This window comes from Plectropomus leopardus, chromosome 8, assembly GCF_008729295.1.
Source record: "Plectropomus leopardus isolate mb chromosome 8, YSFRI_Pleo_2.0, whole genome shotgun sequence".
Classification (NCBI taxonomy): Eukaryota; Metazoa; Chordata; class Actinopteri; order Perciformes; family Serranidae; genus Plectropomus; species Plectropomus leopardus.
The window spans coordinates 12,806,269-12,830,987 of NC_056470.1; the positions used below are offsets into that span (position 1 = coordinate 12,806,269).

The 24,719-nt window shown below is 38.3% G+C and overlaps 2 protein-coding genes across 3 annotated transcripts in view; one reads left to right on the forward strand and one right to left on the reverse strand.

The window, feature by feature from the left end:
- LOC121946937 (probable G-protein coupled receptor 153) overlaps positions 1–12,437 on the forward strand; it is a 42,836-nt gene extending 30,399 nt beyond the window's left edge. The window contains exons 4-6 of one of the 2 annotated variants that reach the window (XM_042491777.1): positions 3,329–3,518; positions 6,925–7,109; positions 9,514–12,437. In XM_042491777.1, coding sequence (XP_042347711.1) covers positions 3,329–3,518; positions 6,925–7,109; positions 9,514–10,359 — 1,221 coding nt within the window. In that variant the 3' untranslated portion in view covers positions 10,360–12,437. The remainder of the gene's footprint in view (positions 1–3,328; positions 3,519–6,924; positions 7,110–9,513) is intronic. The other variant, XM_042491778.1, reaches the window with a different exon arrangement.
- Positions 12,438–18,889: 6,452 nt separating this feature from the next.
- Positions 18,890–19,963, reverse strand: her3 (hairy-related 3). Its single transcript, XM_042491366.1, has 4 exons — positions 19,910–19,963; positions 19,709–19,804; positions 19,509–19,590; positions 18,890–19,362 (listed from the first exon to the last, which is right to left on the reverse strand). The coding sequence occupies exons 1-4, from the start codon at positions 19,961–19,963 to the stop codon at positions 18,890–18,892; spliced, it is 705 nt and encodes a 234-aa protein (XP_042347300.1).
- Positions 19,964–24,719: the final 4,756 nt, after the last annotated feature.

Genomic DNA, 24,719 nt, shown 5'->3' on the forward strand with positions numbered 1-24,719 from the left:
CATGAAACTGCTCATAACATAACATAATGTCTGTGGATTACCTTGAGTAACTGGGCCATGATTTCTGGAAAGAGATATTGCTGTTGAGTTGTCAAATGACCTCCATCCACCATCTAGACTGATTAAACAGCACTACAGGTAAGAAGAAAAATATGGAGCTTTGATTTTGGGGTTAACGGTCCTTTTAAGTTTTAAGGAGAGCTGTTATAGGACGTTGTCCTCAAAAATCGTGGCCACCAGATATTTGTTTCTCAAAGAAATAACACTTATGCAACACCAACAGACATTATATAACTTAGTCACAGTCTTAGTTATGTCATTACTCCTTCAAACAGTCCTGTACTAAAGTTCATAAAAGTCATTTAACGTCATTTTACTGACTATTCTGTTATCAATTTATTAGCTGTAAGAGTTTATATTTAGAGTTTAAAACAAACAACAATACTGATAAGAACACCACCATCCATAAACTTTCCAAAGAAAAAAATAGGTGTCCGTGGAAAATAGAAGAAGAAGTCATCTTTATTTTCACATGCACATGGTACACTAAAATTTGTCCTCTGCATTTAACCCATCCTCTGTGGCGCAGTGGGGAACAGTGGGGAGTAGTGGGCAGCTGCGCATGGCGCTCGGGTACCCACTCCAGATCTCCTGCCAGTGCCTTGGTCAGGAGCACTGACGGGAATATTAACCTAACATACATGTTTTTGATGGTGGGGAAAACTGGACCACACGGAGGAAACCCACACAGACAAAGGGGTGAACATGCAAACTCCACACAGAAATGACCTGGGATAGCTGAGACTCAAACTTGGGAACTTCTTGCTGTGAGGCAACAATGCTAACCAGCGTGCCGCTGTTCACAATGTCCCAGAATGAATTTGTATTATATTCTCCTGCTGAAAGTGTGTTAAAAATCAGCAGCTGATGTGTTTACCTACCTGCAGTGCCTTTTGTTGCCTCCTTTGGTTTCCATGGTGGATTTTAGATTGGGGCAGCTCAGTGGACAAACCAAATCAATATCAGGTTGAGACTTCACAACTTCATCAGGTCACATAGTGATGCTGCTGCTGCATGGTTGTCGGGCTGGTTATCAGTGCTAAATCCATTCAATGTATCCGCTGAAAAAAACAACGAACAATGAATCGTAACTTCTCCAGTCAAACCTGCATTTGAATCCTTTTTGTTCCCAGAACTAGACAATTTGTATGGTTGTGCCTGCAGCCAATCACCTTAAGTATTCTTAGATTTAATGCGACATGTGATCGGCACTAATACAGCAACTCATACAGTCAGTGGTGTATTTGACAGATTGCAGTTCAGCTTAACTATACATCACAAAAATGTTGAAAGTATGGCTATGCTACACACCTGTGGCCTCTTTGGCATTTCGTGCAACTGAGTGCTTCTAATTCACATGATGGTTATCGAATAAAGTTTTTTTTGTTTTGTTTTTTTTAAACAAAAACATTAAATGAAGTCCTCTATTTGCACTGGTATCACTGCAAGGGTACTGGTATTGGTGATGGTATGGTATCTTTTAAAATGCCAAAGAGCCTTAATGGCTGGTGCTCGAGTTCAAGGTATGACCAGAGGAGGTGACACACGTGATAATGAGTTCTGGTTAATCAATCTGATGAGGGTCTTGGCCCAATGCATTAGAGATGAGGATTAGACTCTGATCCTGTCAACTTTAATGATCAGATAATGCACTGTGTTGCTTCACTGAGAAAGATAACTCATATTAGCTGTAAAGCTTGTTGTAAAAAGGGGTCATGCCCTAAACGAGGTCACCTTTCCCCACACTGTGGAACAGTTCACTGCCTGAATATGGTTTGAATGAGTAATATAATTAGATGCACCTACTTTCATTCAAAATCCAACAAGCGTCCCAAATGCATTTGAACCAGTTCTCAATAAATGTTGCAAAACACAAACAAAACATCTGAATGTATTATTTCAAGCTTTCAGCATTGTATTTCACTACTATTCGTTGGGCTCCATAAATGGGATGTGGATATGCTTTCAGATACATAATATAAAATATTTATTTCCTTATATTTGCTTCATACTATATATTTATGTTTAGAGTTTATGTGCTGCGGTTGTGTTATATAGTCAGTGTTAAGTTATGTGAATATAAATTATGTCTACTTTTGATCATATTTTGAATTCAGCTCAATTTGATTTGCAGCACAAGAAAGAAAGATATCTTCTTACTGTTTTGATAATCAGATATTTTTCAAATCTTCCCAGCATTCTCAAATGTGAAGATTTGCTATTTTCTCTTTTTTGTAATTGTAAATTAAATAGTTTTAATGGGGTAACCTTATTACACTTTGTTGACTAAAGTATCAGTTGGTTAATTGAAAAAAAAAAAATAAACAGATTCATAAAGAATAGAATCATTAGTTGCTGCATAATGGCAAATGACAGCCATTGTACTTGTCTTGTCTGTGTGTTGCATCAGTGTGTAGGCTGCTTGTAGAGTTGACTATTACCGGAGATCTTGCCTTCACATATCACATTTTCTCCACTAATATTTATGACTGGATCTGAGGGCTCATACTCAGTATCTTGTACTCTCAATGGGCACTCAGCAGCTTTGTGCTGAGGGGCTACTGAGTGCACTATAGATTGAATATTAAGCAAGTATCTCTTAAAAGTTTTAACAGAGACAGTTTTCGTGGCAGATCTTTCACTGAGCAAGTTCAGTTCTGTAATACAATTTCTTTCATCAGAATCAGGCTGGATCTGAACTAAAATCATTTCTACGGCAGCATATTTGTTTGTAGAAATTTTGCACAGTCTAATCATGTTAGTCCCTCCTTATATTCTTAAATCCTAAATACAGTAGTAGTAGTAGTAGTAGTAGTAGGCAGTTACACTATGTATAGTCGTGACATTTTGATATGGTACTGAGCTTTGCCATGATGCTGTTGGTCTCTGACATACTGGGGGCACTGTTTCAAACAGCAACTATAAGCTGTTGCATTTGTTAGTTGATGTTGCGACCAGGGACATGACCTAAGTGATCCATCTGCACTCACTCACATTGCTAACTTAATCTCATGAATGATGCAATTTGGTGATTCAGTAGAATAAGGCTATGCATAGGTTTAGTTTTTTGTAAAATTGGTCTCAAGTTTCATTCAGAGTGGCATTATATCTTGAAAAGTCTTAAATTTAACTTGCCTTTACAGTAGCAGTAGGAAACCTGGAGATATTACTGTTAAAATTGTGTAGCTTGACAGGTGTATAGTATGTTCTGTGCAAGATATTGGACTGAGTGATTGTGTTTTCCGAACCCCTTGCTGACCCTGCCCAGGTGGTGAGCTTTGCCAGTCTGAAGTTTGACCGCTCCTACAACTGGATGGTGCTGTGTGTGCTGTGGTGCTCTATTGCCCAGTCCATCCTGCTGCCCATGTTCCTCTGGGCTTGTGACCGCTATCGGGCTGACATCCGCATGGTGTGGGAGAAGTGCGTTGCCATTATGTCCAATGACGACGTGGATGAGGGTAAGCTACAGTCAGGTGTCTCCCTCCTGTCCCGCCCCCCCCTCCTTTTCCCCCTACTCTTCACCTGATGATGTGACCATAAATGATTCCTATTACCTAAGACAGCTCGGTGTGAAAAATAAAAGCTCTAAAGAGTAGAATTTGTGCTGTTAAATGCTCTCCGGGGACATGCTCAAACCAAATTATCAAAGGCTCCAAAGATAATTTGCAGTAAGTCAAACTGATAGAGGCTTCAAAGTGAAATTGCACATAATTTGCTCGTGTTTACAAAATCCAAGTGACAGTAAATGACGAGGCGTGACTCTCTGAATTCAGGGTTTGGACACAGAGAGTCATTTGTGTGGAGAAGTGTTCTGGACTGTCTTTGGCTATAGGAATTAAAGTGACAAATGTGATTTATCAACCTGAATAGTTTTGTCTCTTAGTCGAGGGAGTAGTTGTACTGGGGAAATTGATAGCAGCAATTCTGCAGGAAAGGATCCAGGTAAGCGTCTAGCTAAGACATCCTTAGTTTATAGCCTAATGTTTGATAGAGGTAAAGTATGGTGTCACCTCTGTGATTTACTATTTATTTTGACTGCATTAATGCATTGGCAACTTAAATGTGTTGTAATTCATGATACTATTTTTTAGTGAAATTATGACTGAGAATCGAGTGGTCATGATAATAAAAGCCAGTTAGCATCAAAGATTTGTGACAAGACAAGCAATCATTTCAGAATGTTGCAGAGTTGCACTACATTAGGGATAATGTACAGCAAGCACGTTATTAATGTGAAATGAAACCTGGTGATGCAGGACCCCAACACAAAGCGGGTCTGTCCTGTTTATTGAATGGCTTCTTACCGAAGAAATAAATAATTTAACATAAAATATTATTTTAAAAAGAGTTTTATTGCTTCTAGTAAGCGTCAATGATCAGAATCGCGGCCATAGCAATGGTCTGTTATTTATAGCAACAATCTGCTACTCAAAAATAACAGATTGTAGAATGCCGTAATTGACTAGTCAGATTCAAATCTAAATGTGTTTGGCTTTTCTTAAAATGTTTGAAGAAAACTGATGTTGTCAAATCACAGAATGTGGCTTTAAGAACATAATATACTGGATACTGGAGCCTCAGTGTTTGATTACTAAATTAACTACTAAAAAGATTCACGAGAAAAGATAATATATTCCTTGTTTCTACCTCAGGATGCAGGTTTAAATTGCTCCTTGACTCTGGAGCACCCGTGGTTAGCATGCACCTTCCTCCTCTGTGATGGCTTTGCTTGATGTTCTAAACATTTACCTGTACAATTTGAGTCTGTCGCTGACACCTATTTTCAGTTAGATCACTCAAGTCAAACTAGACTGTATTAATAGTAATGTGTCGGCTTGTCCCCAGCCTTTGATCTGAACTGGTTTTAAGGTAAAATATTGAGATTGGAGATCTTAAAAATAGTAAGTGTGTATTTTTGAAGTGATTTATTGAATGTATTCATCATTTCTTAAAGAATGTGGACATTCTTTTACCCTGGGCTATAAGTATAATGTATTATAATAAACAATATCTACAATATAAAAAATTGACCATAAGTAAAAAAAAAAAAAAAAAAGATTTATTAAACTAAAGGCCTCTTTAGAGGGACTTTTTTAAACATTTAATTATATTATTACAAAGTGGTAAGATCTTTTCATAATAGCAATCATGAATTGTTTGTACATGCTTCCTAAAACACACAGACATAAGATTTACTTTCTTTTGAATGCTCATTATTACTTACATTATATTTTGTTGTAGTTTGAGGTCTGAAATCAGTGGTCAAATGTTATCATGTGACCTATCAGGTGACCTTTGTTGTTAGGAGATGAAACTAAAGTGACAAGTGTCTGTTTAACATAACTTTCTGTTCTCAAATATATATAAATATATATATTCTGTGTTTTTGTACGTGGTGTGAACTATAAAATGCTTTACATGACCATGCTATGAGATTGATGTCATTACAAAAAAAAAAAAGAAAAGAACTAATGCTGGACAAAGGACATATTTACCTTGCAGCACTTTTTGCTTTTTCACTCCAATGCATTTAAACTGGGCGATCTTCCTCTAAAATGCCCTGGCATGAGAGGATGATAAAATAAATGGTTCCCCATTTATTTTTTAGGATCCAGAGTGAGACTGGAACAATTGCAGTACAGCTGAAAAGCACTTTCATGTCATTATGATGGTCATATTTTCCTCAAGTCACAAAGGGATAAACCCAAGTTGTTTTTGTTTTTTTTTTTTCTAAAAATTAAGAAAAGAAAAGAAAAGGAATAGATATAAGATGAATCTAAAAAAATATTTATATATGTTTTCTTTCTTCTTTTTTTTCTTTATTATTTATTTTTATTCGTGTGAACTCCCACCTACTGGTCAGATTCTAGTGACTTATAGAGCAAAACACTGTATATTTTTAAGCAGAAGGCTTAATTAAACTGCACAGAAAAGACTACCATCGCCAGAATGTAAAATGTATTCCAAGGGGGGCTGAGAATTTAACATTTCATCAAGGAATCACAGACACTTCAACAAAATTTGGTCCCAAAATTAGGTCACATGATAATCATACACAGACTTGTGGACTGGGTCCATGACCAGATCTCCACAATTCATGCAAACGGATGACAGTATGATGAACCATCTGTCTTTTCTTTCTATTGGCATTGTTTAAACTCCACCCGATCTGAATCCCTTCTCTCCTGTTTCTAACCCTCCAAACCTTTTGATCCTCTCCCTCTCGACGTCCTCCCTGATAACTGCTCGTTGTCCAGCAGGAGCCACAACACAACACAGGGCAGGCCATATTCTGTGTGATAATTAACACTGCCAGTTCTCTGCTTTTTTTTCCAGAGGGCTTGCCATGTATAACTCATCACAGTTGTATGTATAAGGATTGTTTCCTGTTTTCCCAAAGCTACTGACTTGCATGCCAAGCTGCCTGTGCAAATAGTTACTTTCATCTTTCATCTTTTTGGCCAGCATTTTCCTCAAGATCAGCATTTTACACCCATCTCGATTGATCTTTAATGAACATGAATGCAGTAATTGGGAAAAAAAATTGCTAGATGGGTATTTACACACAAGGAGAACACTTGACATTGCTTGTATGAATTGTTTAGTACCTTCAGAGATTTTTTATGCAGCTATTTGGCATGGTTTCTGAATTCAGAACCAATCTTTTTTTAAATCCCTTTTTAAACATTTAAATTGATTTTTTTTTTTTTTAAAAAAAATCAGAGCAGACCCGTAGACTCAGTCAACAAATCAGAGAACAACTGAACTTGTCTCTCTTATCTATTCGTCTGTCTGTCTGTCTGTCTTGTGTATTGAGTTCGTTGCTCTCTAATCCTGACGCTCGTGCTTTTCTGCACTTTGCAGAAAACAGCCAAGATGGAGGAATTCATGCCGACTTAATATATGACAGACCATATGACTATAGCTCGGCGCCTGAAATCGTGACGATAGACCGTAATGCCAAGTATGAGTTCTCAACCTTAGAAAGGGGGGTTCTGCAAGGGTATCCATTGAGGGAACAACAGGAAGATAAAATGCAGTATTTGCAGGTATATTTTTATTGATTTTCTTCATTTCTTTTACATGATCAATTGAACTATTTTTAAATGACACTGTGCATGGTGAAATGGCCTTGTTGGCCTTAACAGTATCTTGCTTGAATTTTCTCAAATCATCAGACATTTTGTAATTCTATCTGTCCCAGATATGCCACAGATGATTTTTTTCTTTTTTTTGTCTTTTTTACGTGAATCAAAACACACTCTGGCTGACTAATGTTTGGTAAATATGACCATCGGTAGTCCCATCAACATGTTAGATGTGCTTCATTTATTGACCTACATGCAACTGACTACATTCTTATGCTGTAAAAGGGTAAGAGTTTAGTAACTGACTTACCTTCTACATTTCAGGAATCCCTCACGGTTTCATGAAAGCACTATAAACATTTGCTGACGTTCTACCCAAGAGCATTGTGTCCATTGGATCCAGCATTCATCCCAGTCAGATGCAGAGCTGAGAAATGCTCCTTTTTAGCCTGCATTAACAACAAATCATTTGTTCTGACATGCAGCCTTCTCGGACATTTCAACAAAACCTGACTTTCTGCTTTGGTTCCAATATTGACTTAAACTCCAAATTCTGGCCCAGAATCCAGCAATTGGATCAATATTCATGAAAACAAGTTGGCAGTAGTGATGATCAACTTGGCCTGGAAGGCTGTGGTGAGGATATGTAACTTTAGAATCAGCCGACGCAACACCACACAGTATTAACTTTAACATCTTTAACACTGTGTCATCTTTGTCCCAAACAACTTAAACAAGTGCTTCAGTCTTGTCAGTGCAGCCTGCAGCTGAAGCAGTCTATATTTACTTAAATTTGCTCATTGAATACCACAAATAATAATATTTGGTAGTAGCAAACATGTCCAGCATTATAATGGACATTAGATCATATTCAATTTGACTTTTTTATACAGCTGTGAAACAGAGATGTATACAGTAGCTATCATTTCATCAGACCAAATCATTACTCCATCCATTGTTTTTGTTTACATCTCATCATATCACTTTAAATCAGTTTGATTGTATAGTAATATTTAGCTGTTTTTTCTTGCTGTATATGTGTGATGGTGCAACAAATAAGGCTCCTTTTTTTATTTCAGTTACAGGACGACTGGCTAAACTGTGATGAGTCACTTTTTTTTGTTGCTGCCAGAGGGGTTAAAGCCCAGTTAGACTATGAATCAACAAAACTCTTCCAATCATCATCAAGTAGCATCTCCATTTAAGAACTGCTTCGGCTCTTCTCAAGTGGTTTGCAGAATAAAGCCTCTTTGGCTTTATTGGCATGTTATGTATGTGTGTGTCTGTCTTTCCTCATCCTGCATCTTGAGTCATTCTAATGCCTGTGCTGCCCTCTGCTGTTCAGCCCTCCCACCTAACACACTCAATGCTACTGTATCGTCTGCTGTCTCATTTCTCTGTATTTACTAAAACCCACCACAGGGAGGCAGGCTGATATCAATCTTGTGGCTCTTGACGTCACCTTGACAAACCCTCTCTCTCTTGCGTAGTTGTCAGAACAGAGTGGAATGTGAGTATAACATGTAGGGAACCATCACCTTTTGCAGTTTTTGTCTCCAAATAATGGAGGTGAATACTAGCTCAGTTATAATCCTGTTGATGCATGTTAAAATGTCCATACGTGTTTGAGGGATTCATAAAATAAACTAAATTAGAATTGCACTTAACATCTTGGACAAACAACTCACGTGTGCTGCATGTAGGATTTTACACAAATAATACAGAGTACTAAAACCAGAATGGATTCAGAAACTAATAGTATTTGTAAAATCTGACAAGTTGACATTACTTAAAAGAAATCTTGAAAACCCATTGCCTTAAAAGAAGTAAAGTAAACATAAGTATTCATCTTCATGTATGTTTACTTGATTTAATTCAACTTGTCATTTTTAATTTGCAACAACTTCATAAAATTGATACAGCTAAATTTCAAGAAAACTTAATAATTAATAATTTGATTTAAAGTAAAAATAAGTTAGGACTAATAGTTATATTTACTCATATTTTTCAAGGAAATTGGTTTCGTTATTTTTTAAAAGTAAGATAAACTTGTCAGATTTCATGGTGAACAGTGTGTCATCAACCTAAATATTTGCTCAAAGTAAGTCATTGGGACAACTGCAAGTCATAGTTATTACTAAAATTGCAGTGTACTGTCACAGTGGCATTGACAGCTACTTAACCTTGAAGAATCCTACATGTTATATCATCTGAATTAATAATTTAGTTGTATTAACATTTATAATAATGTGATGTGTTTATTTTTGTGCAGTGCCACAATGCCTACTGGTTCTGTGTTGCTATAGGAAAATGAAGGGCAAAGTTCTTTACACACTGAAAGGTCTGGTCTGTGTGTTGCGTCCAGGTGCCCCCTACAAGAAGATACTCCCACGACGAAACCGACATGTGGACCAGCGACCGGATCCCCTCATACCTTCATCGATGGGGCTCCACCGAGGACATGATAGTGACTGCCCACTACAGCTCCACCTTGCCGCGCCGCGAGAGACGCAGGAGCAGCCTGGTCTCCTACCACGAGGAGAGCCACCATCACCATCACCCACATCGCAAGCGGCGACGCTCTGAGGATAGTATGCACTCCCTTAAGCACCTGCCACGTGTGGTTTGTGGTGGGGAGCGCTACGAGGACGAACTGCGGTGTTTTAGCCGCGATGAAGTGATCAACTTTATAGATGAGACGCCACTGCCGAGCCCCAGGAAGAGCCCACGGCGCACATCCACCATCTCACTTATCCCCAATGTGTATGAACAGCACACAGTCATCCTTCCCCACTTCCCACTCACAGACTTTGAGCGTGAGCCTCAAGTGCTCAGGCGGCTCTCAGAACACAAAAGGAGCAGTAGTCGGGGCAACACGCCTGAGGCGTCCCCAAAATCAGACAGAGCTGCTGGAAAGAAGAGCCCCGGGGCATGTGGCTCTAGTAAAGAATGCAGGGAGCGTGTACGAGACGGGAAACAGCAGTGTGAGGTGGGCTCACCCGGGCGCAGCCAGCAGACTCCAGGGCACTCTGCTTGCAGGCCCAGGACAGGCAGTGGAGCCAGGGCTGGTGCTGGAGCGGACTGGGGCCATCAGAAGCACCTGAGCAAGGGGGAGAGTAAAGGAAGCACAAACAGTTTTGTAAGCACACCCTCGGCATCGTCCTCGGGATACATCACCTTTCACTCTGATTCTGTCGGCTCCACCACCTAGAGGCAAAGCTTTTCCTTGTTAATATCAACATTTACTAAAGTTATTATCAGAATTAAAACCACTGGGATATTGGTTGTTATGGAAAAGCTACATACTGGATTATATGGCCTTTTTACTTGTGCCACTATTCTGTTTTAATACATATACCACCAGTAAATACCTGTTATGCTAAATGGCCTTGAGGGCTTTGGACATTATTTCTGAATGGGCCTAATGTTGATTTCATATGTAGGTTGGTGAAAAGGTTGGGTGGTCCTGTTTTTCAGCTTTCACATCACAAAATATCCACTGAGGACACTTTCTTTTTCAGCACTGACACAAACTTCTTTTTTTTAAATGGCGTGAACATTCCCACACCTTGTTTTTGCTGTTTGATGTTGTTTCTTATGAACTGCTCAGAGAATTGGAGGAGGTAGTTATTAGGGTGGTGTTTTTGAGTTTTTTTTAATTTCTTTTTTTGCACTTAAGAACTTGAACTCATATTTTGCCTGTAATGGCTGTGTGTTTTGTTGTATGGACACATTTGCTTTCAAACCAAACTTTCCTAAAAACTGCCAATGTCCCTTGACTTAAGGACATGACACATTATACATGTTTATTTTATTCTGATCATGATGTACAACTTTTCACATTATTATTCACACCAGATGAGTTTTTTTTTCAAGCACCCTATGTTGGAGTAAAAAGAGTAGTAATCCCAAATTCTTTACTAGTTTTTACAGTTACTGTGTGAGATATTGAGATATAATGTGATGAAGACCCCTACATTTTTAAGGACAATGTGAAGTCAGTTTTTAATGAAGATTGACGTGTCATGTATATATGAAGGATGTTGGATTAATGGTTTTGGTGTTCTTTTTTGTTTAATGGGACCTTTGCTTAGAACATTTTCTCTCAGATCTTATTATCCCAATGATTGTGCCAACTTTGGAGATCATCAGGCACAACCGTTGCTCACCACATTCCATATTTACATAAACATCAGACTAATACAGCTGGAAATGCTGCTTTGTCCCCTTCAAATCCGCACATCAGCCTGACCTCATCCCTTGTTTGTTTCAATATTTGCAAATTATAGATTTATGTTGAATTATCAGCATTTAAAAAGCAGACATTACATTTGATATGTTATCTCATAACATGGACCAAGACTACTAATGGTTCTATTCTGGGAGGATTTCTAAGCGTGAAGTCACTTTTTATCTAAAGTCATGTAGGCCTACATTAAATGTAAGCATCCCCACAGCCTCAGTAAGGGATGCTGAGGGAAAATTGCGGTTTATATAGATAAATATATATATATATATATATATACACGGCTTATAGCCCAACACTATATTTGATTATTTCATGATGCAGCCAAATATACAAAGTCAAGGACAAAAATACTACCAGTCAAGCATCTTCTAATGCCCCATAATTTTGAGAAATTCTCACTTAGCACCCACACTCATCATGGACATTGCAGTCAACTTTAAAATGCAGCTGACTTTACAAAGCCTATTGTTAAATTAATGAAGAACTTCTCATGTTTACCAAATGGGACGACCTGCTGTTTAAGATGAGTAACAACTTCACTAGTGACAAGAACTAGCTTTGAGTTGTGACCTTTCATAGCCCATAACTGCCAACATGAATGTATTTGGTCATTAGGTGTAAGTTTCTAAATAAATTATGAATAGTATAAGGTTAACATGAAATGAAAATTTCCCCTTTGACAGCCTTATTAGCTGTGAAACTTTTTTGCTATTTACCATCCAAGTTAATAAAGTTGCACGTGTTTGTATAATCTCACCCATTTGCGGTCATTTAAATGTTTAGTTTTTTTAAATCCTCATGTATTAGTGTACTTCTCGTTCATTGCAGCTTATTCAATTGAACTGAATTATTGTTTTTAGCTAAAACAGTATATTCTTTGGAACTATAACATCACACTCCTCTGTCAATCTTGGCTATGTCATAGAGTTTTGCATTCATTTTGTTGTGTTTACAATATTCAAATCTAATTTTGTAACATATTCAAAGATTTATTACTCAACTATGAATGATGTTAAATGTTATGATTTTCTTGTTCAGATGATGACTTTGTTAAAAAGATATGACTGATTAAATTCACAAGATGATGCTTCAAGCTGTGTTTTTGAATTCTGGGTGAGTTGCACTTTATTTGTCACTTTGGTTGTTGTGGAGCAGTATTGAGCATCCATCTAAGACATTTATTTTCTTTTTCCTTTATGCTGCTCTCTTTACAGGAATTTGCGCAATATACATAATTATGTAAAATTTTAATACTTTGCACCATGGCCACATAACAGTGAAGCCCATACCTGTCCTGCACATTCATATGTTATATGATGATCAGTCTCCTTTGGCAGGATATGGCCATAAAAGCATTTGCAGAAACAGGGGCCTATCAAATCTTGGTTCAAACTAAATTTTGCAGTCTTGCCTTTTTTTCTACAATTGCCTTTGAACATTTTTAAATCATGTTAAGATTATGCAAATAATTCCAAAACCCTAAAAAATCTGTCTCAAAATTGCAGGAAAAACTTAAAACTTGAAACTTAAAACTAGGCCATTTCATTGAATTTTCATATACACATCACCACATTTTAGTCTACAAATCAATGAATCCAATAGGTATAAAATAAATAAAAATTTGAAGGAAATATAAAATGAATATATTAAAAAATGATAAAATAAAACAAAACTCCAATAATAAATTAAATTTAAAAAGCATCCAAAAAGTTAACATACCAACATGAAATAAAAGAAAGAAAACAAAATCAATAATCAAATATCAGTTAACTAAATAGAAGTACCATCCCCCCATATGCACCATAATCTAACACATCATAGTTATTCAGTCCCATGAAGAAAGTTGATGTGTTCACGGTGTGCTTTATATCAATATCAAATGTTAATTTACTCAGCAGGATATTAGGCGAGAGGACATATGCCTTAAAAGAGCATGCTGTTGGGGGTTTAAATGACAACCTGTTGAAATAGCAACTGAATTAATATTTACTTTGTTTAACGTCAAATATGAATAAAACCAAAGTTAAGTCGGTCTACAATCTTGGCTTAGCAAAATATGCCTTACTTTTATGAATTGTGTTTTTATATTTCATTTTCAATTGCTTCCAAGTGCATTTTTCTCCTGTGGGATTGCACTTCAATGAAAATCAGATTTTATTCAATCCACCACTTTTTCAGATGTATGCTACGATTTTAATAAAGTGCGATTAATGTTAAGTCACTGGACAAGTGCATTCAAACTTACATATTGACACGGGCAGCAATTTTCTCTCCTTAGCTGCTGCGACGGGTTTCTTTCTAAATATGCGGGCATGTTCGCCGTAGGCCGCATGAGGGCCTTTAGCTCCAGTGGAGTAAAGTAGCTTGATTTCTTTTTTTTCAGCAGTTGCCATGGTGAATCGAGGTATCGGGGCTCCATTGATGATGGCTTTTTATTGAGATCGTGTACTCGATGAGCTCAGGGGGTGAACATACTCAGAGTTGATTGATCTAATTCAGATCAGCTGTTCTGGAACCGGATACTCAGAGTTTCCCGTCGAAGTAAATCAACCCAGAGTTCAGGGTTAGACTCAGAGTTTGTCTAACCTCGTTTGTGTTATCTGCTTTAACGTTAGCTCTGTCACTACTTTCCATTTGGCGTGAAGTCAGCTGTGTTGTGATGCGGGTTTTCATCTTAAAGAAGATGCGGGTAAGCTAACGTGAACTAGCTAACTGTTAGAATTAGCTAACAGCAATAGCCTAGCATCAGCTAGCAGAAACGCCGACTTTAGTAAAAAGGTTAATACTGTTTTTGCACACTACACAAAGCAGGAACTGCGTTTGGGACTGTTGTCTACTTTGTGTTACATCGCAACAGTTTAATGTCAAGTTACTAGTGTCTCTCAGAGGCTGTGTTTTATGCTGGCAGACACAGCTGACCTTAGATTAAATGTGCAATAAACAACTCGGCTGGCTAAGTTTAGGTCACAAAACAAAAGTTTTATAAATATGACATGAGCTGGACTTACTTTTAATTTTACAGCAGACGCTTTAATTTGTCATCGTAGGAGAAACACAGGTGAAATTGACCTGCATTAAGCCCCGCCTCGTTGTTATGTTTCGTCAAGCTGCGGGAGCTACCATAGAGCTCACAGTGTTAGCCTGCTGTATTCAAAGAAATGTTATGTAATTGTGGCGTGACACACGGCTGGTTGCATATCGGCAAAGTTTTTTCTGATTCCCTCCACTATTTCTGTAAAGCAGAGTGGGGATTCATTCACTGATACAATTATTAAAAAGCAGATGCTGCGTTTGTTTACATTCAGTAGCTTAAATCAGCTAGCTAGCTTGCTAACGTAAGCTGGTTGACACGTTTCAGGGTTTGATTTTGGTTGTGAAAGAAACGTTTATGTCCTTCAAACGTCTCCGGGTAGAAAGTATGATTATTACACGGGCACCGGGTGCAAAGTTTTGCTCGAAATCCGCAAAACCAGCCTGAAAATGAAGAATAACTTTAACTATTACAGGAGACCATAGCCCAGAAGGTGTTGGCAGGATGCTGCGCTATGATTGGACATTTGCGTAGAGGGGAGGGACTTAGCACTAACAGTGGCTGAGTTCCATTAAGTGCCTTAAGTGAGGTGTGTGTGTGTGTGTGTGTACCAGCATTACCAGAGCCTCCCCTAAATGCAATGCATCTCTTATCAATGTTATTGAATATGTTATCTTCCAACTGTTATTTATTAAAAACAAATGCTTGTTGTTGAGAAAACTCCTGGAGTGTAAACAGAGTTTAGTTTTTTTAAAATTATTATACTATTTTCTATTTTTTACATAAGCAACACATCTGTAGGCACATTTGATGTGTGATTTGTGTGACAAATAGCGAGTATTAGTTTTAAGTAATCAGAATGACGCGCTTTTAAACTACAGGCTACCGTATGGCAATAGGTTAAGTTAAACTCAGAGCACGGTGTTGTCTCCGCATGCAAGTGTCTGATCACCTTAAAGCTTTGTGGAGAGGTCGGTGCGGTTTGTTGTCCCGAGTTTCCCGCAACAGTGAGGATGGACACGGCTCTTTCCACAAGCCAAAGGGTAATTCCACGCTGTGCTGTAGGTCTAACAGGAAACAGCCCGGGACCGTATTGTATAAGGTTCACGCTTAATTACAAGTCTTTGGGTGAGTCACATAGCCTACTGTATGTGTTTTACGGCACAAATCGTGGAGTGATGTGCTGCCACTATATTAGAGAATGTTCTGCAGTTTCTGGTTTTCCTGCCAGCAAAATGAGCAGGGGACGGAGCTGCAGCGCACTTCATCCACGTCTGCACTCTTAAGAGCGCTTGACTGGTCCCAGTCTAATGCTAATAACGTGTTCTCTCCCTCCCCTCGGTTCTCAGCTCTAATACGCGTCGCTATTATAGTGGCACACCAAACTAGGTTACTCATACAATGCTGAGAAGAGTTCATAGAAATTCTTAGAAAAAGTTTAAGGGCATTCAGTGTGGAAGTCACGTGGCATTTCCTTTCTTGGATAAAACAAACTTTTCTTGTGCCATGGGCCTCTGGTGGTCTCATCAAAAGAATAGCTTTGACTTTGTGGAAAGAGAGTATTAAGAAGATTTACGGACGGGGTTTATGAACCGATCAGACCAAACAAAAACTGGAATAACAAATACTTGCCATAAGGGGGTTCGCGGCTGCGAGTACGCGTTATCTTGCGGGCAAAAAAAACTTGAACCAGGCAGTGAGTGTGTTTTGTTCTTCGCATTGCGAAGCAGCCGTCTTTCACTGGCCAACATGTCTTTTCAGTATGTACCATCTGAAAGAGCTGTGGGCGTTTCAGCGATTCTCCTCGCTGTAAGGTGCCATCCTTTGCCGCGCTCATCCTTGAGAATGGAGAGACACTTTATGACATCCCTGCCAAAGCAGCGGAAGAAAAATAGGGCACTTGTAAAGAGCTGACTGATAGACAAGCTTGCTGTCTCGAACATATGGCGTATATCCCAACACTAGTGCAACAAGTTGTGGGTACTGCATGTTATAGCATTCGGTATACTCAAAATACTGAAAACTAGGCTATATTACCTATCCAGAAAAAATACTAGGCTTTCTCTACTGTACTATTAAGCTCAAAATATATCCTTAATGTCCGCCATGGTATCCAAAGGTTTTATTCCAATTTGTCATTTAATTTGTCCTGTCATATTTTAGTAAGTCAGCCTATTCACACAAGACATTTATTGTGGATTAATGCGTCGTTGGTTTATTAAAAAACAAACAAAGAAACGAAACAGTGGATACTGACCCTTCGAAACCTCAGCAAATTGACTGCATTTCTTTCAAAAACATGATGAGAATGCAATGAGCAACCTAACAAGACATTGCCCTAAAATTAGCAAGAAATGTGTTACAAGAAAACTAGAAAAGTAAAAACAAGAACAAACAAGAAAATGGCCCAGAAAAGTGTTCTGCAAATTGTGGGTGGGGGGACCAAACAAAACAAACGTGTCGTTTTTTTTTTACCTGTAACATAATATAAAAATATAATTTTCTGGACACATTCCCTCGTTTTTTTAAAAAACGAATTTTCTGGTCATTTTCTGGTTTATACTAATTTCCTCCAGTTTGTGGGTCATTTTTTGCGAAGTTTCTCATTGCCTCTTCCCTCAAACCAGTTAGCTCAGGTTTCAAAGAGTTAAACAAGTTTGCTTACCTCACATGTACAGGATGAGAAGCGTTAATTTATTTTCCACATTTACGCGTTATGTAAAGGGTTTTGCACCTCACCTCAGGTAGCAAACAGCAGCCTATAAGGAAGAATGAGGTGGACTTATAAAAGCTATTCCAAATTATATTATATTTAAATTATATTAATTAATTATATTTTCTAGAAAAGCTGCGGAAAACTGAACAGACGAAGATTGTAGGTTCAGAGGAGGCAGATAAAAGACCATGGCGTGTAATTAGTAGCCTGTAGCTGAAAAATGTTGCGCTGTTCGACAAGCATCTGATTTGCCCGCCTCTGTTTCGGTACTTATGCGTGAAACCAGAGAAGAATTGAAGACATGACAGTCAAACCCCACTCTCCTGGATCTTTTCCCCGTTCTGCCAACTCCACTGAAGTGTTTCTTCATTTGTTACTTTTTCTAATAACGGTGCAAATTATAAGCAATGTTTATGCAATACCTCTCTGAAAGCAGAACGGTGTAAATATTAAGCTTTTCCACCAGTCCATTCTCTTATTTGTCAGTAGGCACCTGCTAGAGATGGTTTTGTTCTAATTGTCTACTAATTCTCTTTCTAGTTCGCTACACTCCACTTCATTCCACAAAAAACATATACTGTATATGCTAAATAATAATAATAATAATAATAATAATAATAATAATAATCATAATAATACTAATAAATACATACATTCATTTTTGATCCACGTTTGAACATTTTAAATGGCATAAGCGCCATTTGAGACTCAAACACCTTGGGCTTTATTTATTTACCTGTTTATTTGTTTTAATTCAACCATCAATATTCATATTGAGATTCCTGTCATCAAAGTAGATGATGGAAATTAATAGAAATTAAATTCGATTATTATATTTGTTGTTGTGAAAGGAACTGGAGTAATGATGCATCGATGTAGGCGCCAATTCAGTTGAGAAAAGCTTCATACTGTATTTTTGTGAGAATATGCAGGCCAAGGCTTCTGTTGTGCTTTCAGGGAGGTTGAGCAAATGCATGGCTCTGAAATCAAAACCTTTGTTGAACTTATTATGAGTTGATCATTTATTGATGGTGAGCAACATGAATTAATTTGTCCTGCATTAATTAATACACTAAAGCCATGCATTTATGTATACACACACACACACACACGTATATATATATATATATATATATATATATATACCATGTATATATATATATATATATATATATATATATATATATATATATATATACACACACACACAATTAATATTTATACAATTAAGCATCACTTAAGTTTTTTTTTTTTTTTTTTTTTTACCCCATTACAAAGTGTTACCCTTTTTGTGAATTGTATCTATTGCAGAAGGGAGACAATTAAGTTTGATAACATATAACAACCTCTATCTTCTTCTTAGGCCTCTATACTACCCACAATCAATCTTTTTTTACACTCGCCATTTCTCTTTTTACTGATATGACGTCGGAAAATCTATATTTAACTTCGTATTGCAATTATTATTATTATTATTATTATTATTATTATTATTATTATTATTATTATTATTAATAGATCAGCCATAACTTGCTATATACATCTACCATGTACGACCTATTTTCATATACTTGGAATGTTTAAATCTATGCCCAGTTTTAAATAAAACGACAACACGTTCTTTCTTTTGTCACTTTTATTAAGAAAATAAAACATACATTATAACCTATAATAGCATATTGCGATAATCTATACAGTGCAATTATAAACATTAGGTCAAGCCTTAATTTAGGACATCTACATCTTTACCAAGGCCGCCAGACATTGTGCTCGGTGTTTGCAACTTCATTCCTGTGATTAACACATTGAAACCTTTTGTTACTGGAACTTTTTTCAGGAGTATTTTGTATGGGAGCCGCAACAAGGACAGCCTGTTTACTTCCAGATGACTGATGTGCGTCTTCACTCGCAGAAAAAGGAGACGTGCTTGCACTATGTGGTTTCAAAGCTTTACATGTGGCATTTTTTCTCTCCTCACGTCCAGCTGCCGATGGGAGAAGTCTGAGCACCTGAGCCTGTGTCTCTGCGGGGCCGCTGTCCGTGGTGCTGAAGACTTCCTCTCGTCCTCGAGAGCGGCACACTTTACTGGAGAGCTGCGATAACATCCAGCGGTCGCTCCCGCTCAAGTTGTCTGCCATCAGCAAAAACTGGTTGACGTTTGCGAGGCAACTGCGGAAACCAGTCTGATAATCAGAGAACTCGGACGCAGCGGCAGCGCCTGGAAACAATGGAAGGACATCTTAAGGTAAGAAACACGTATGATCGTTGCATTAAGTTGTGCGTAAAGATGATCTGAAGTATCTCTATGCAATCTTAAATCAGCTGAGTAATTGATGGCTTAGTTTACTATATGATATAACTTACAGCTCTGGATCTTTTGGAGGTTCCTCAGGTGTTTCACAGTTAGCTCCAAGATGTCGGCCTTTTCCAATTTGCGCTTTCTAATCTAAGAAAAGATATAAAAGATTATATTACTGCCATATATACTTATGCATTCGTTGCAATAACTGGTCCTTAGTAAAAATTAAATTGTATTCAAAATGTTGAAGTCACACTCTGCTTACATTACTGCTGTAATAGCTCTCCAGAAGAGATTTTAACTGGTCCAAACACTTGTTTATGCGAGCTCTTCGCTTCTTTTCCATGAGCGGTTTGGATACCTGTGTGAAAAAGGCGGGTGAAATGAATATTGCGTACAACTCAGTTACGTAATTCTGTAGTATTTCTACCCTTAAATAATATTCCTTATGTATTATCCAGCACACCTTGTTTCCAGCGATGGGTTTGGACTTTTCTGCGCAGTCTGTCGTCGCCACCATTCTGTTAGTTCTTCTCTGGTTTCCTTGAAGTTAATCTCTTTTCCTCTTTTGGTGCACGAATGAAGGAGGTGACCCTGAGTGGATTTATATAGAGACACCCACTTAACATCTCAATGCGAACAGTCCCGCCTGTCTCTTGCGCTCAAATGAGTAACGCTGGCGTCATTTGACAGCCAAAGCCATGCCAAAGGCTCAGAGCACCACAGAAAAGTGAAGAATGTTAAAATATGTTGTGTAAATGCCAGGATGTTTTGCAATTTCCGTCCTTCCTCATAATTTATTTAAAATCTCATCTGGGATTATTTGCCATTTTTCAGTCAATTTTAGTCAACCAACAAAAGTCTGTTATTAAATGGAAGGCCTACAGACTGCAAATGATAGGTGATGATAATCACAAATCACAATTTATATTCACGTTATGCACAAAAATGTTAGTTAGAAATCGGGATTGTTTCACTGCCATTTAAACACATAACATACACATACACTGCGCAATGGATATATTAAGTGCAAATACCCAAGCAACAACGTGTGGGGCAAAAAGCTACAGAGAAGCGTAAAAATCATAAACATAATGGGTAATCATAACGGTTCTGCTTGGTGAGCGTGGTTTGGGCACTATTGAGTCCTGTATTGAGTCTTTTATATGTGAGTTTCACGCCACCAGGTCGAAGGCAGCACCGTGGTAATTCCCTGCGTGTCCCCACAACATTCCGATTTTCTGGTGGTCACTTGCAGTAAAACGTGTAACACCTGCAAAATGTTATTACAACCGCTAACCCTACGTTTTAGGCAAAAATTGCAATTTACATTTGTGTTTATGTACATCAAATGCCAAACATGTAAACAAGAAAAGCAAATGGGATTTTGAAAAATGGTTATTACTTAAGGATCTTGGACTATTGTGCGTCGCAAGTTTTTGTCTTCATACCAGGCGCGGTGAGGCACCGAGGAGAATCGCGGGCCGCCCCTTGTCCTCGGTCTCTCGCCTCCCGATTTTCCACACTGCTCACTGAAAGGGGCGACGGCTTGGGAAAGTCATACCAGCTGAAACAATGTATGGCCTATAGGCTCACTGCAGTCCACTGCGCATCGTGCGTTCTCACACAGACCATCTGAGAACACTAAATGGGGTTGATTTAAATCTAGACACATGGAAGGCCAGGCTTTAGCACGGTCTCTAAGGTGGAGGTGTTCATTGTGTACGATCAACTCGAAGGATGCGTGATTCTGGGTCGCATGAGTATTTCCAGAAGTAAAGACAGAAAGTAGTGTGTTTTGAAAGACACGCGACAACGATGAGAAATTCTTTACATACCCAGGTCTTCTTGCCTGATCTGGTTCACAATGCGTGTGTTAAAATGACTGTGGGTCCGGGTAAAGGCGGGGCATTTGTATTCAGTCTGGGGAGAGCGCGCATAAAAAGAGGCCAGTTTATAGTGCGCCATTGATCTTTTCTTCTGGTCTGCTTTGTGGCCACAAACGTGTGGGCATCAAACGTTTCCCTCCAGTTCTAAAGTGAACCAGCTTGGCTGCTATACTCTCTTCATTTTGTTTTGACAAGACAGACTCCTTGTACAATCTGCTGTTTGATTGAAACTAGTTTTCGCTAAAACTTTAAAATAGCACACTGCAAAATCTGACTTTATCTTAAAATAATCTTGAAACCGATTGGCTTGGAAAAAAGGAAAGTAAATAGAACTATGAATCTTTTCGTTTACTCTATATGTAATTCATATTGATGTAGCTGCAACTTGAAAATGACGAGTAACATTTTTACCTTGTTTTTAAGTTTTTGCAACTTCAGTAACCAGGTTAGTCTGAGTCAACTTGATCATGACAAAGACAATTTTCCCAATGATGAAGTGAAGAGATCTGCGAGTTCTTTTTTGTTAACAGGTTTGAGAACATACAACAACCTGTTGAATTTTCTAAAACTTAAAAGGTTTATTTAATTAAACTTTTCATTTTAAGTTTGAACAACTTCACAAAATTGAGTAAATATGACACAATTTCAAGTAAACCTGACAGTGTTGACATGTGTTCATTTTTAAAGCAACCAGTGTTAGATTTTTAAAGTAAAATCAACTCGTTTTTACAGTGGAGATTTAAGATTTGGTTTGTTGTTTGTTTTATTTGCATGCTGAAGCCCAAATTCTAGATTGCATAACATAGTTCTGAAATCGATGCATTTCATGTTGAGACATTTATTGGCCTCGCAGAACTATAGTCTCATGTCGAAGCTGTGATCATGCAAATTGAAGCGCGGGCATGTCAGGCTCGTGTCAGAAGACACTAAATGCGTAAAATTTACCGAAAACTTTCTGGCCACAAATGTGGTGTAACCTACCAAAGCATTTAATCGGTATGAAATTTGCCCGAGGTGCACTGGTGTAAGTGAGCCTTCTGGTGTCTTTTGTCCTCTGTGGACGCCACATTATCTGCTGTTTTCACGCTTGGTTTTTAACACAAGAGCGTGGAGCGTTGAATTCAGCATGGAGTCGTGGCATCACAACAGTCGCCCTGTCTTGTTATTCTGTGCCACAGAGCAGAGATTTCACCGCTGATTATTCGCTATAATTTCAATTAGTGTTGGCTCTCTGGGGTCTGAAGTGAAGGAATGCATTTAGGCTTTAAACGGTTTCCCTCCAATACCACTTCACTTCTCTCAAATGTCGCCATGTCATCACCTATCCATAAGAATAGCGCAACGAGAAACTTGTGTCCCAAGTGGATATGATAATGCAAGTGCCATTAAACGACAAGTTAAGTGTATGTTTATAAAAGGGCTCGGGCTCTCGCTTCACTTTCACTTTTCAGCCCCAGGTCATTCATTAACCCTATCGGGTCTTTGTCATGGATGCCTGCCGGCGGGGACCTCACAATGCTGCTATAATAATTGGACTATTGGGGAACTTGTTAACAACAATTAGTGAAGCAATTACGCAATTACTGCAATAAACTATTTTGTTCGTGGAGGGAACTGGTACATTTGCAAGCCAATGGTTGGGGCTACAACCGAACGGTATAAGATGCACAAATTGTTACTAACATCTTCCATTTAGGCTACTTCTGAGAACGCTATGCATAGCATAAAAAATGTTTAACAGTCAGTTACAAAGAACACTTTGCTCCAGCAACATGTATAGTGTAAACTTATGGTCCTGGCTGTAAAGTAGTACCCAGTGTATGCGTTCTGATGACATTAACTAATTTAAATATTCAGTGATAAAATATGCCCTATATTAAAAGCTGCGGGTCTTTGTTTCTTGTAGAAATTAATTTAAAAAAACACAAACGTCGTAATGCATTTCGTCCGTAGCCTGTATTGTAAACACATATATTAATAGGCTATATGTCTGCATGTCATACAAGAGCGGTGCTAAAATATGCAAACACAGGCCCATAATTTGGCACACCGTGAGCGGAGCAAATCGATGTACCGCCTTCCATTCAAATGGCCCCGAGGCAGCACTGGTGTGACCAAACGCTCATTGTGCGTAACAAAGTCACAGTAAAAAGAGCAGGTACACGAACAGGTGCACTGGAAAAATATTAGAAATACATACAGGATTTTCTGAAAAGCCACGCGACGGACCTGTTGACGAAGCTCTAATCAAACATCAAATAGAAATAGCATCATGAATTTCTATAGACTGGTCCTCGGGTTATTTAAAGACTTCTTACTTTGGTTTGGGAACACAATGGCCGCTGTTTGCCTGTGTGTGCCGGGGTTACCGCATGAAAAGACCAGAGGTGCACATTAACATCGCTTAAGGTTTTCTCAAGGACCGAAATGAACTGACTGGAAAGTAACTTTATAACTCGCTGGAGGATGAAGCCTTTGTCCAACTCTGAACTGAAAGACACAAGCGCCTAACAAAAGGGGAGCGCCATTGTTAAACACTAAAGCGCATGGGTATTGATGCGCCTTGAATTGCAAAACATCTGCCATTTACTCTGAGCCACTTGAGCAACATTTGAATGAGAATAACCAAGCACCCTTTAGCGCACTGTATTTAGCCGTGCGTAAAACAACAGTTACCAGACATATGACCAACGTGGAAATTAATCGTTTGGTTTAGGATCAAAAGCAGACCGAAAACAAATATCAGGGGGGATATTTTTTTGTTGTTGGTTACCTCAGTGCAAATCTCACTCCTGATGGATCGATACCGTCATCTTATCATATTACTTGCTTGCTATATTGTTGTTTCTTCGTTTAGGCTGAAAAAAGTTATCTTGTCAAAATGTAGTCCACGTCACTGCATTTTCAGTTTGATGGATTTATGACTATGAGGTACATAGTCCTGTGGTGAGATCATCTCTTTACGCACAATGTCAGCCTCAGTAGATTAAACCCACCGTTTGTTTTGAACAATAGTACACGGAATAAAAATTAACTAAAAGGGACCCAACTGTATGGACAGTGAGTAGATACTGAAGACCACTCAAACAGGAATTCATTAGGTCACTAACTCTCTTTGTTAATAATCAAGCCGGTATTGTCAAAGACAGGACCAACAGTGCTTTAGTGGTGTTTCAAATAAAAATACTGACCAATTCTCTGCAGAAATAACTAATACTTAAATGCTGAAATCAGACTGTTGGGGGCTATAGCTTATGGAAATAGCAGTCAATAGAAATAAGATTTGGACATTTTAAAGGCAAATCCCATATGGCCACCAAACGCAATATAGGCCTTCACTTAAACTGCGTTTTGTTTTTGCTTAGGATGCAAAAGGAGGACCAGTTG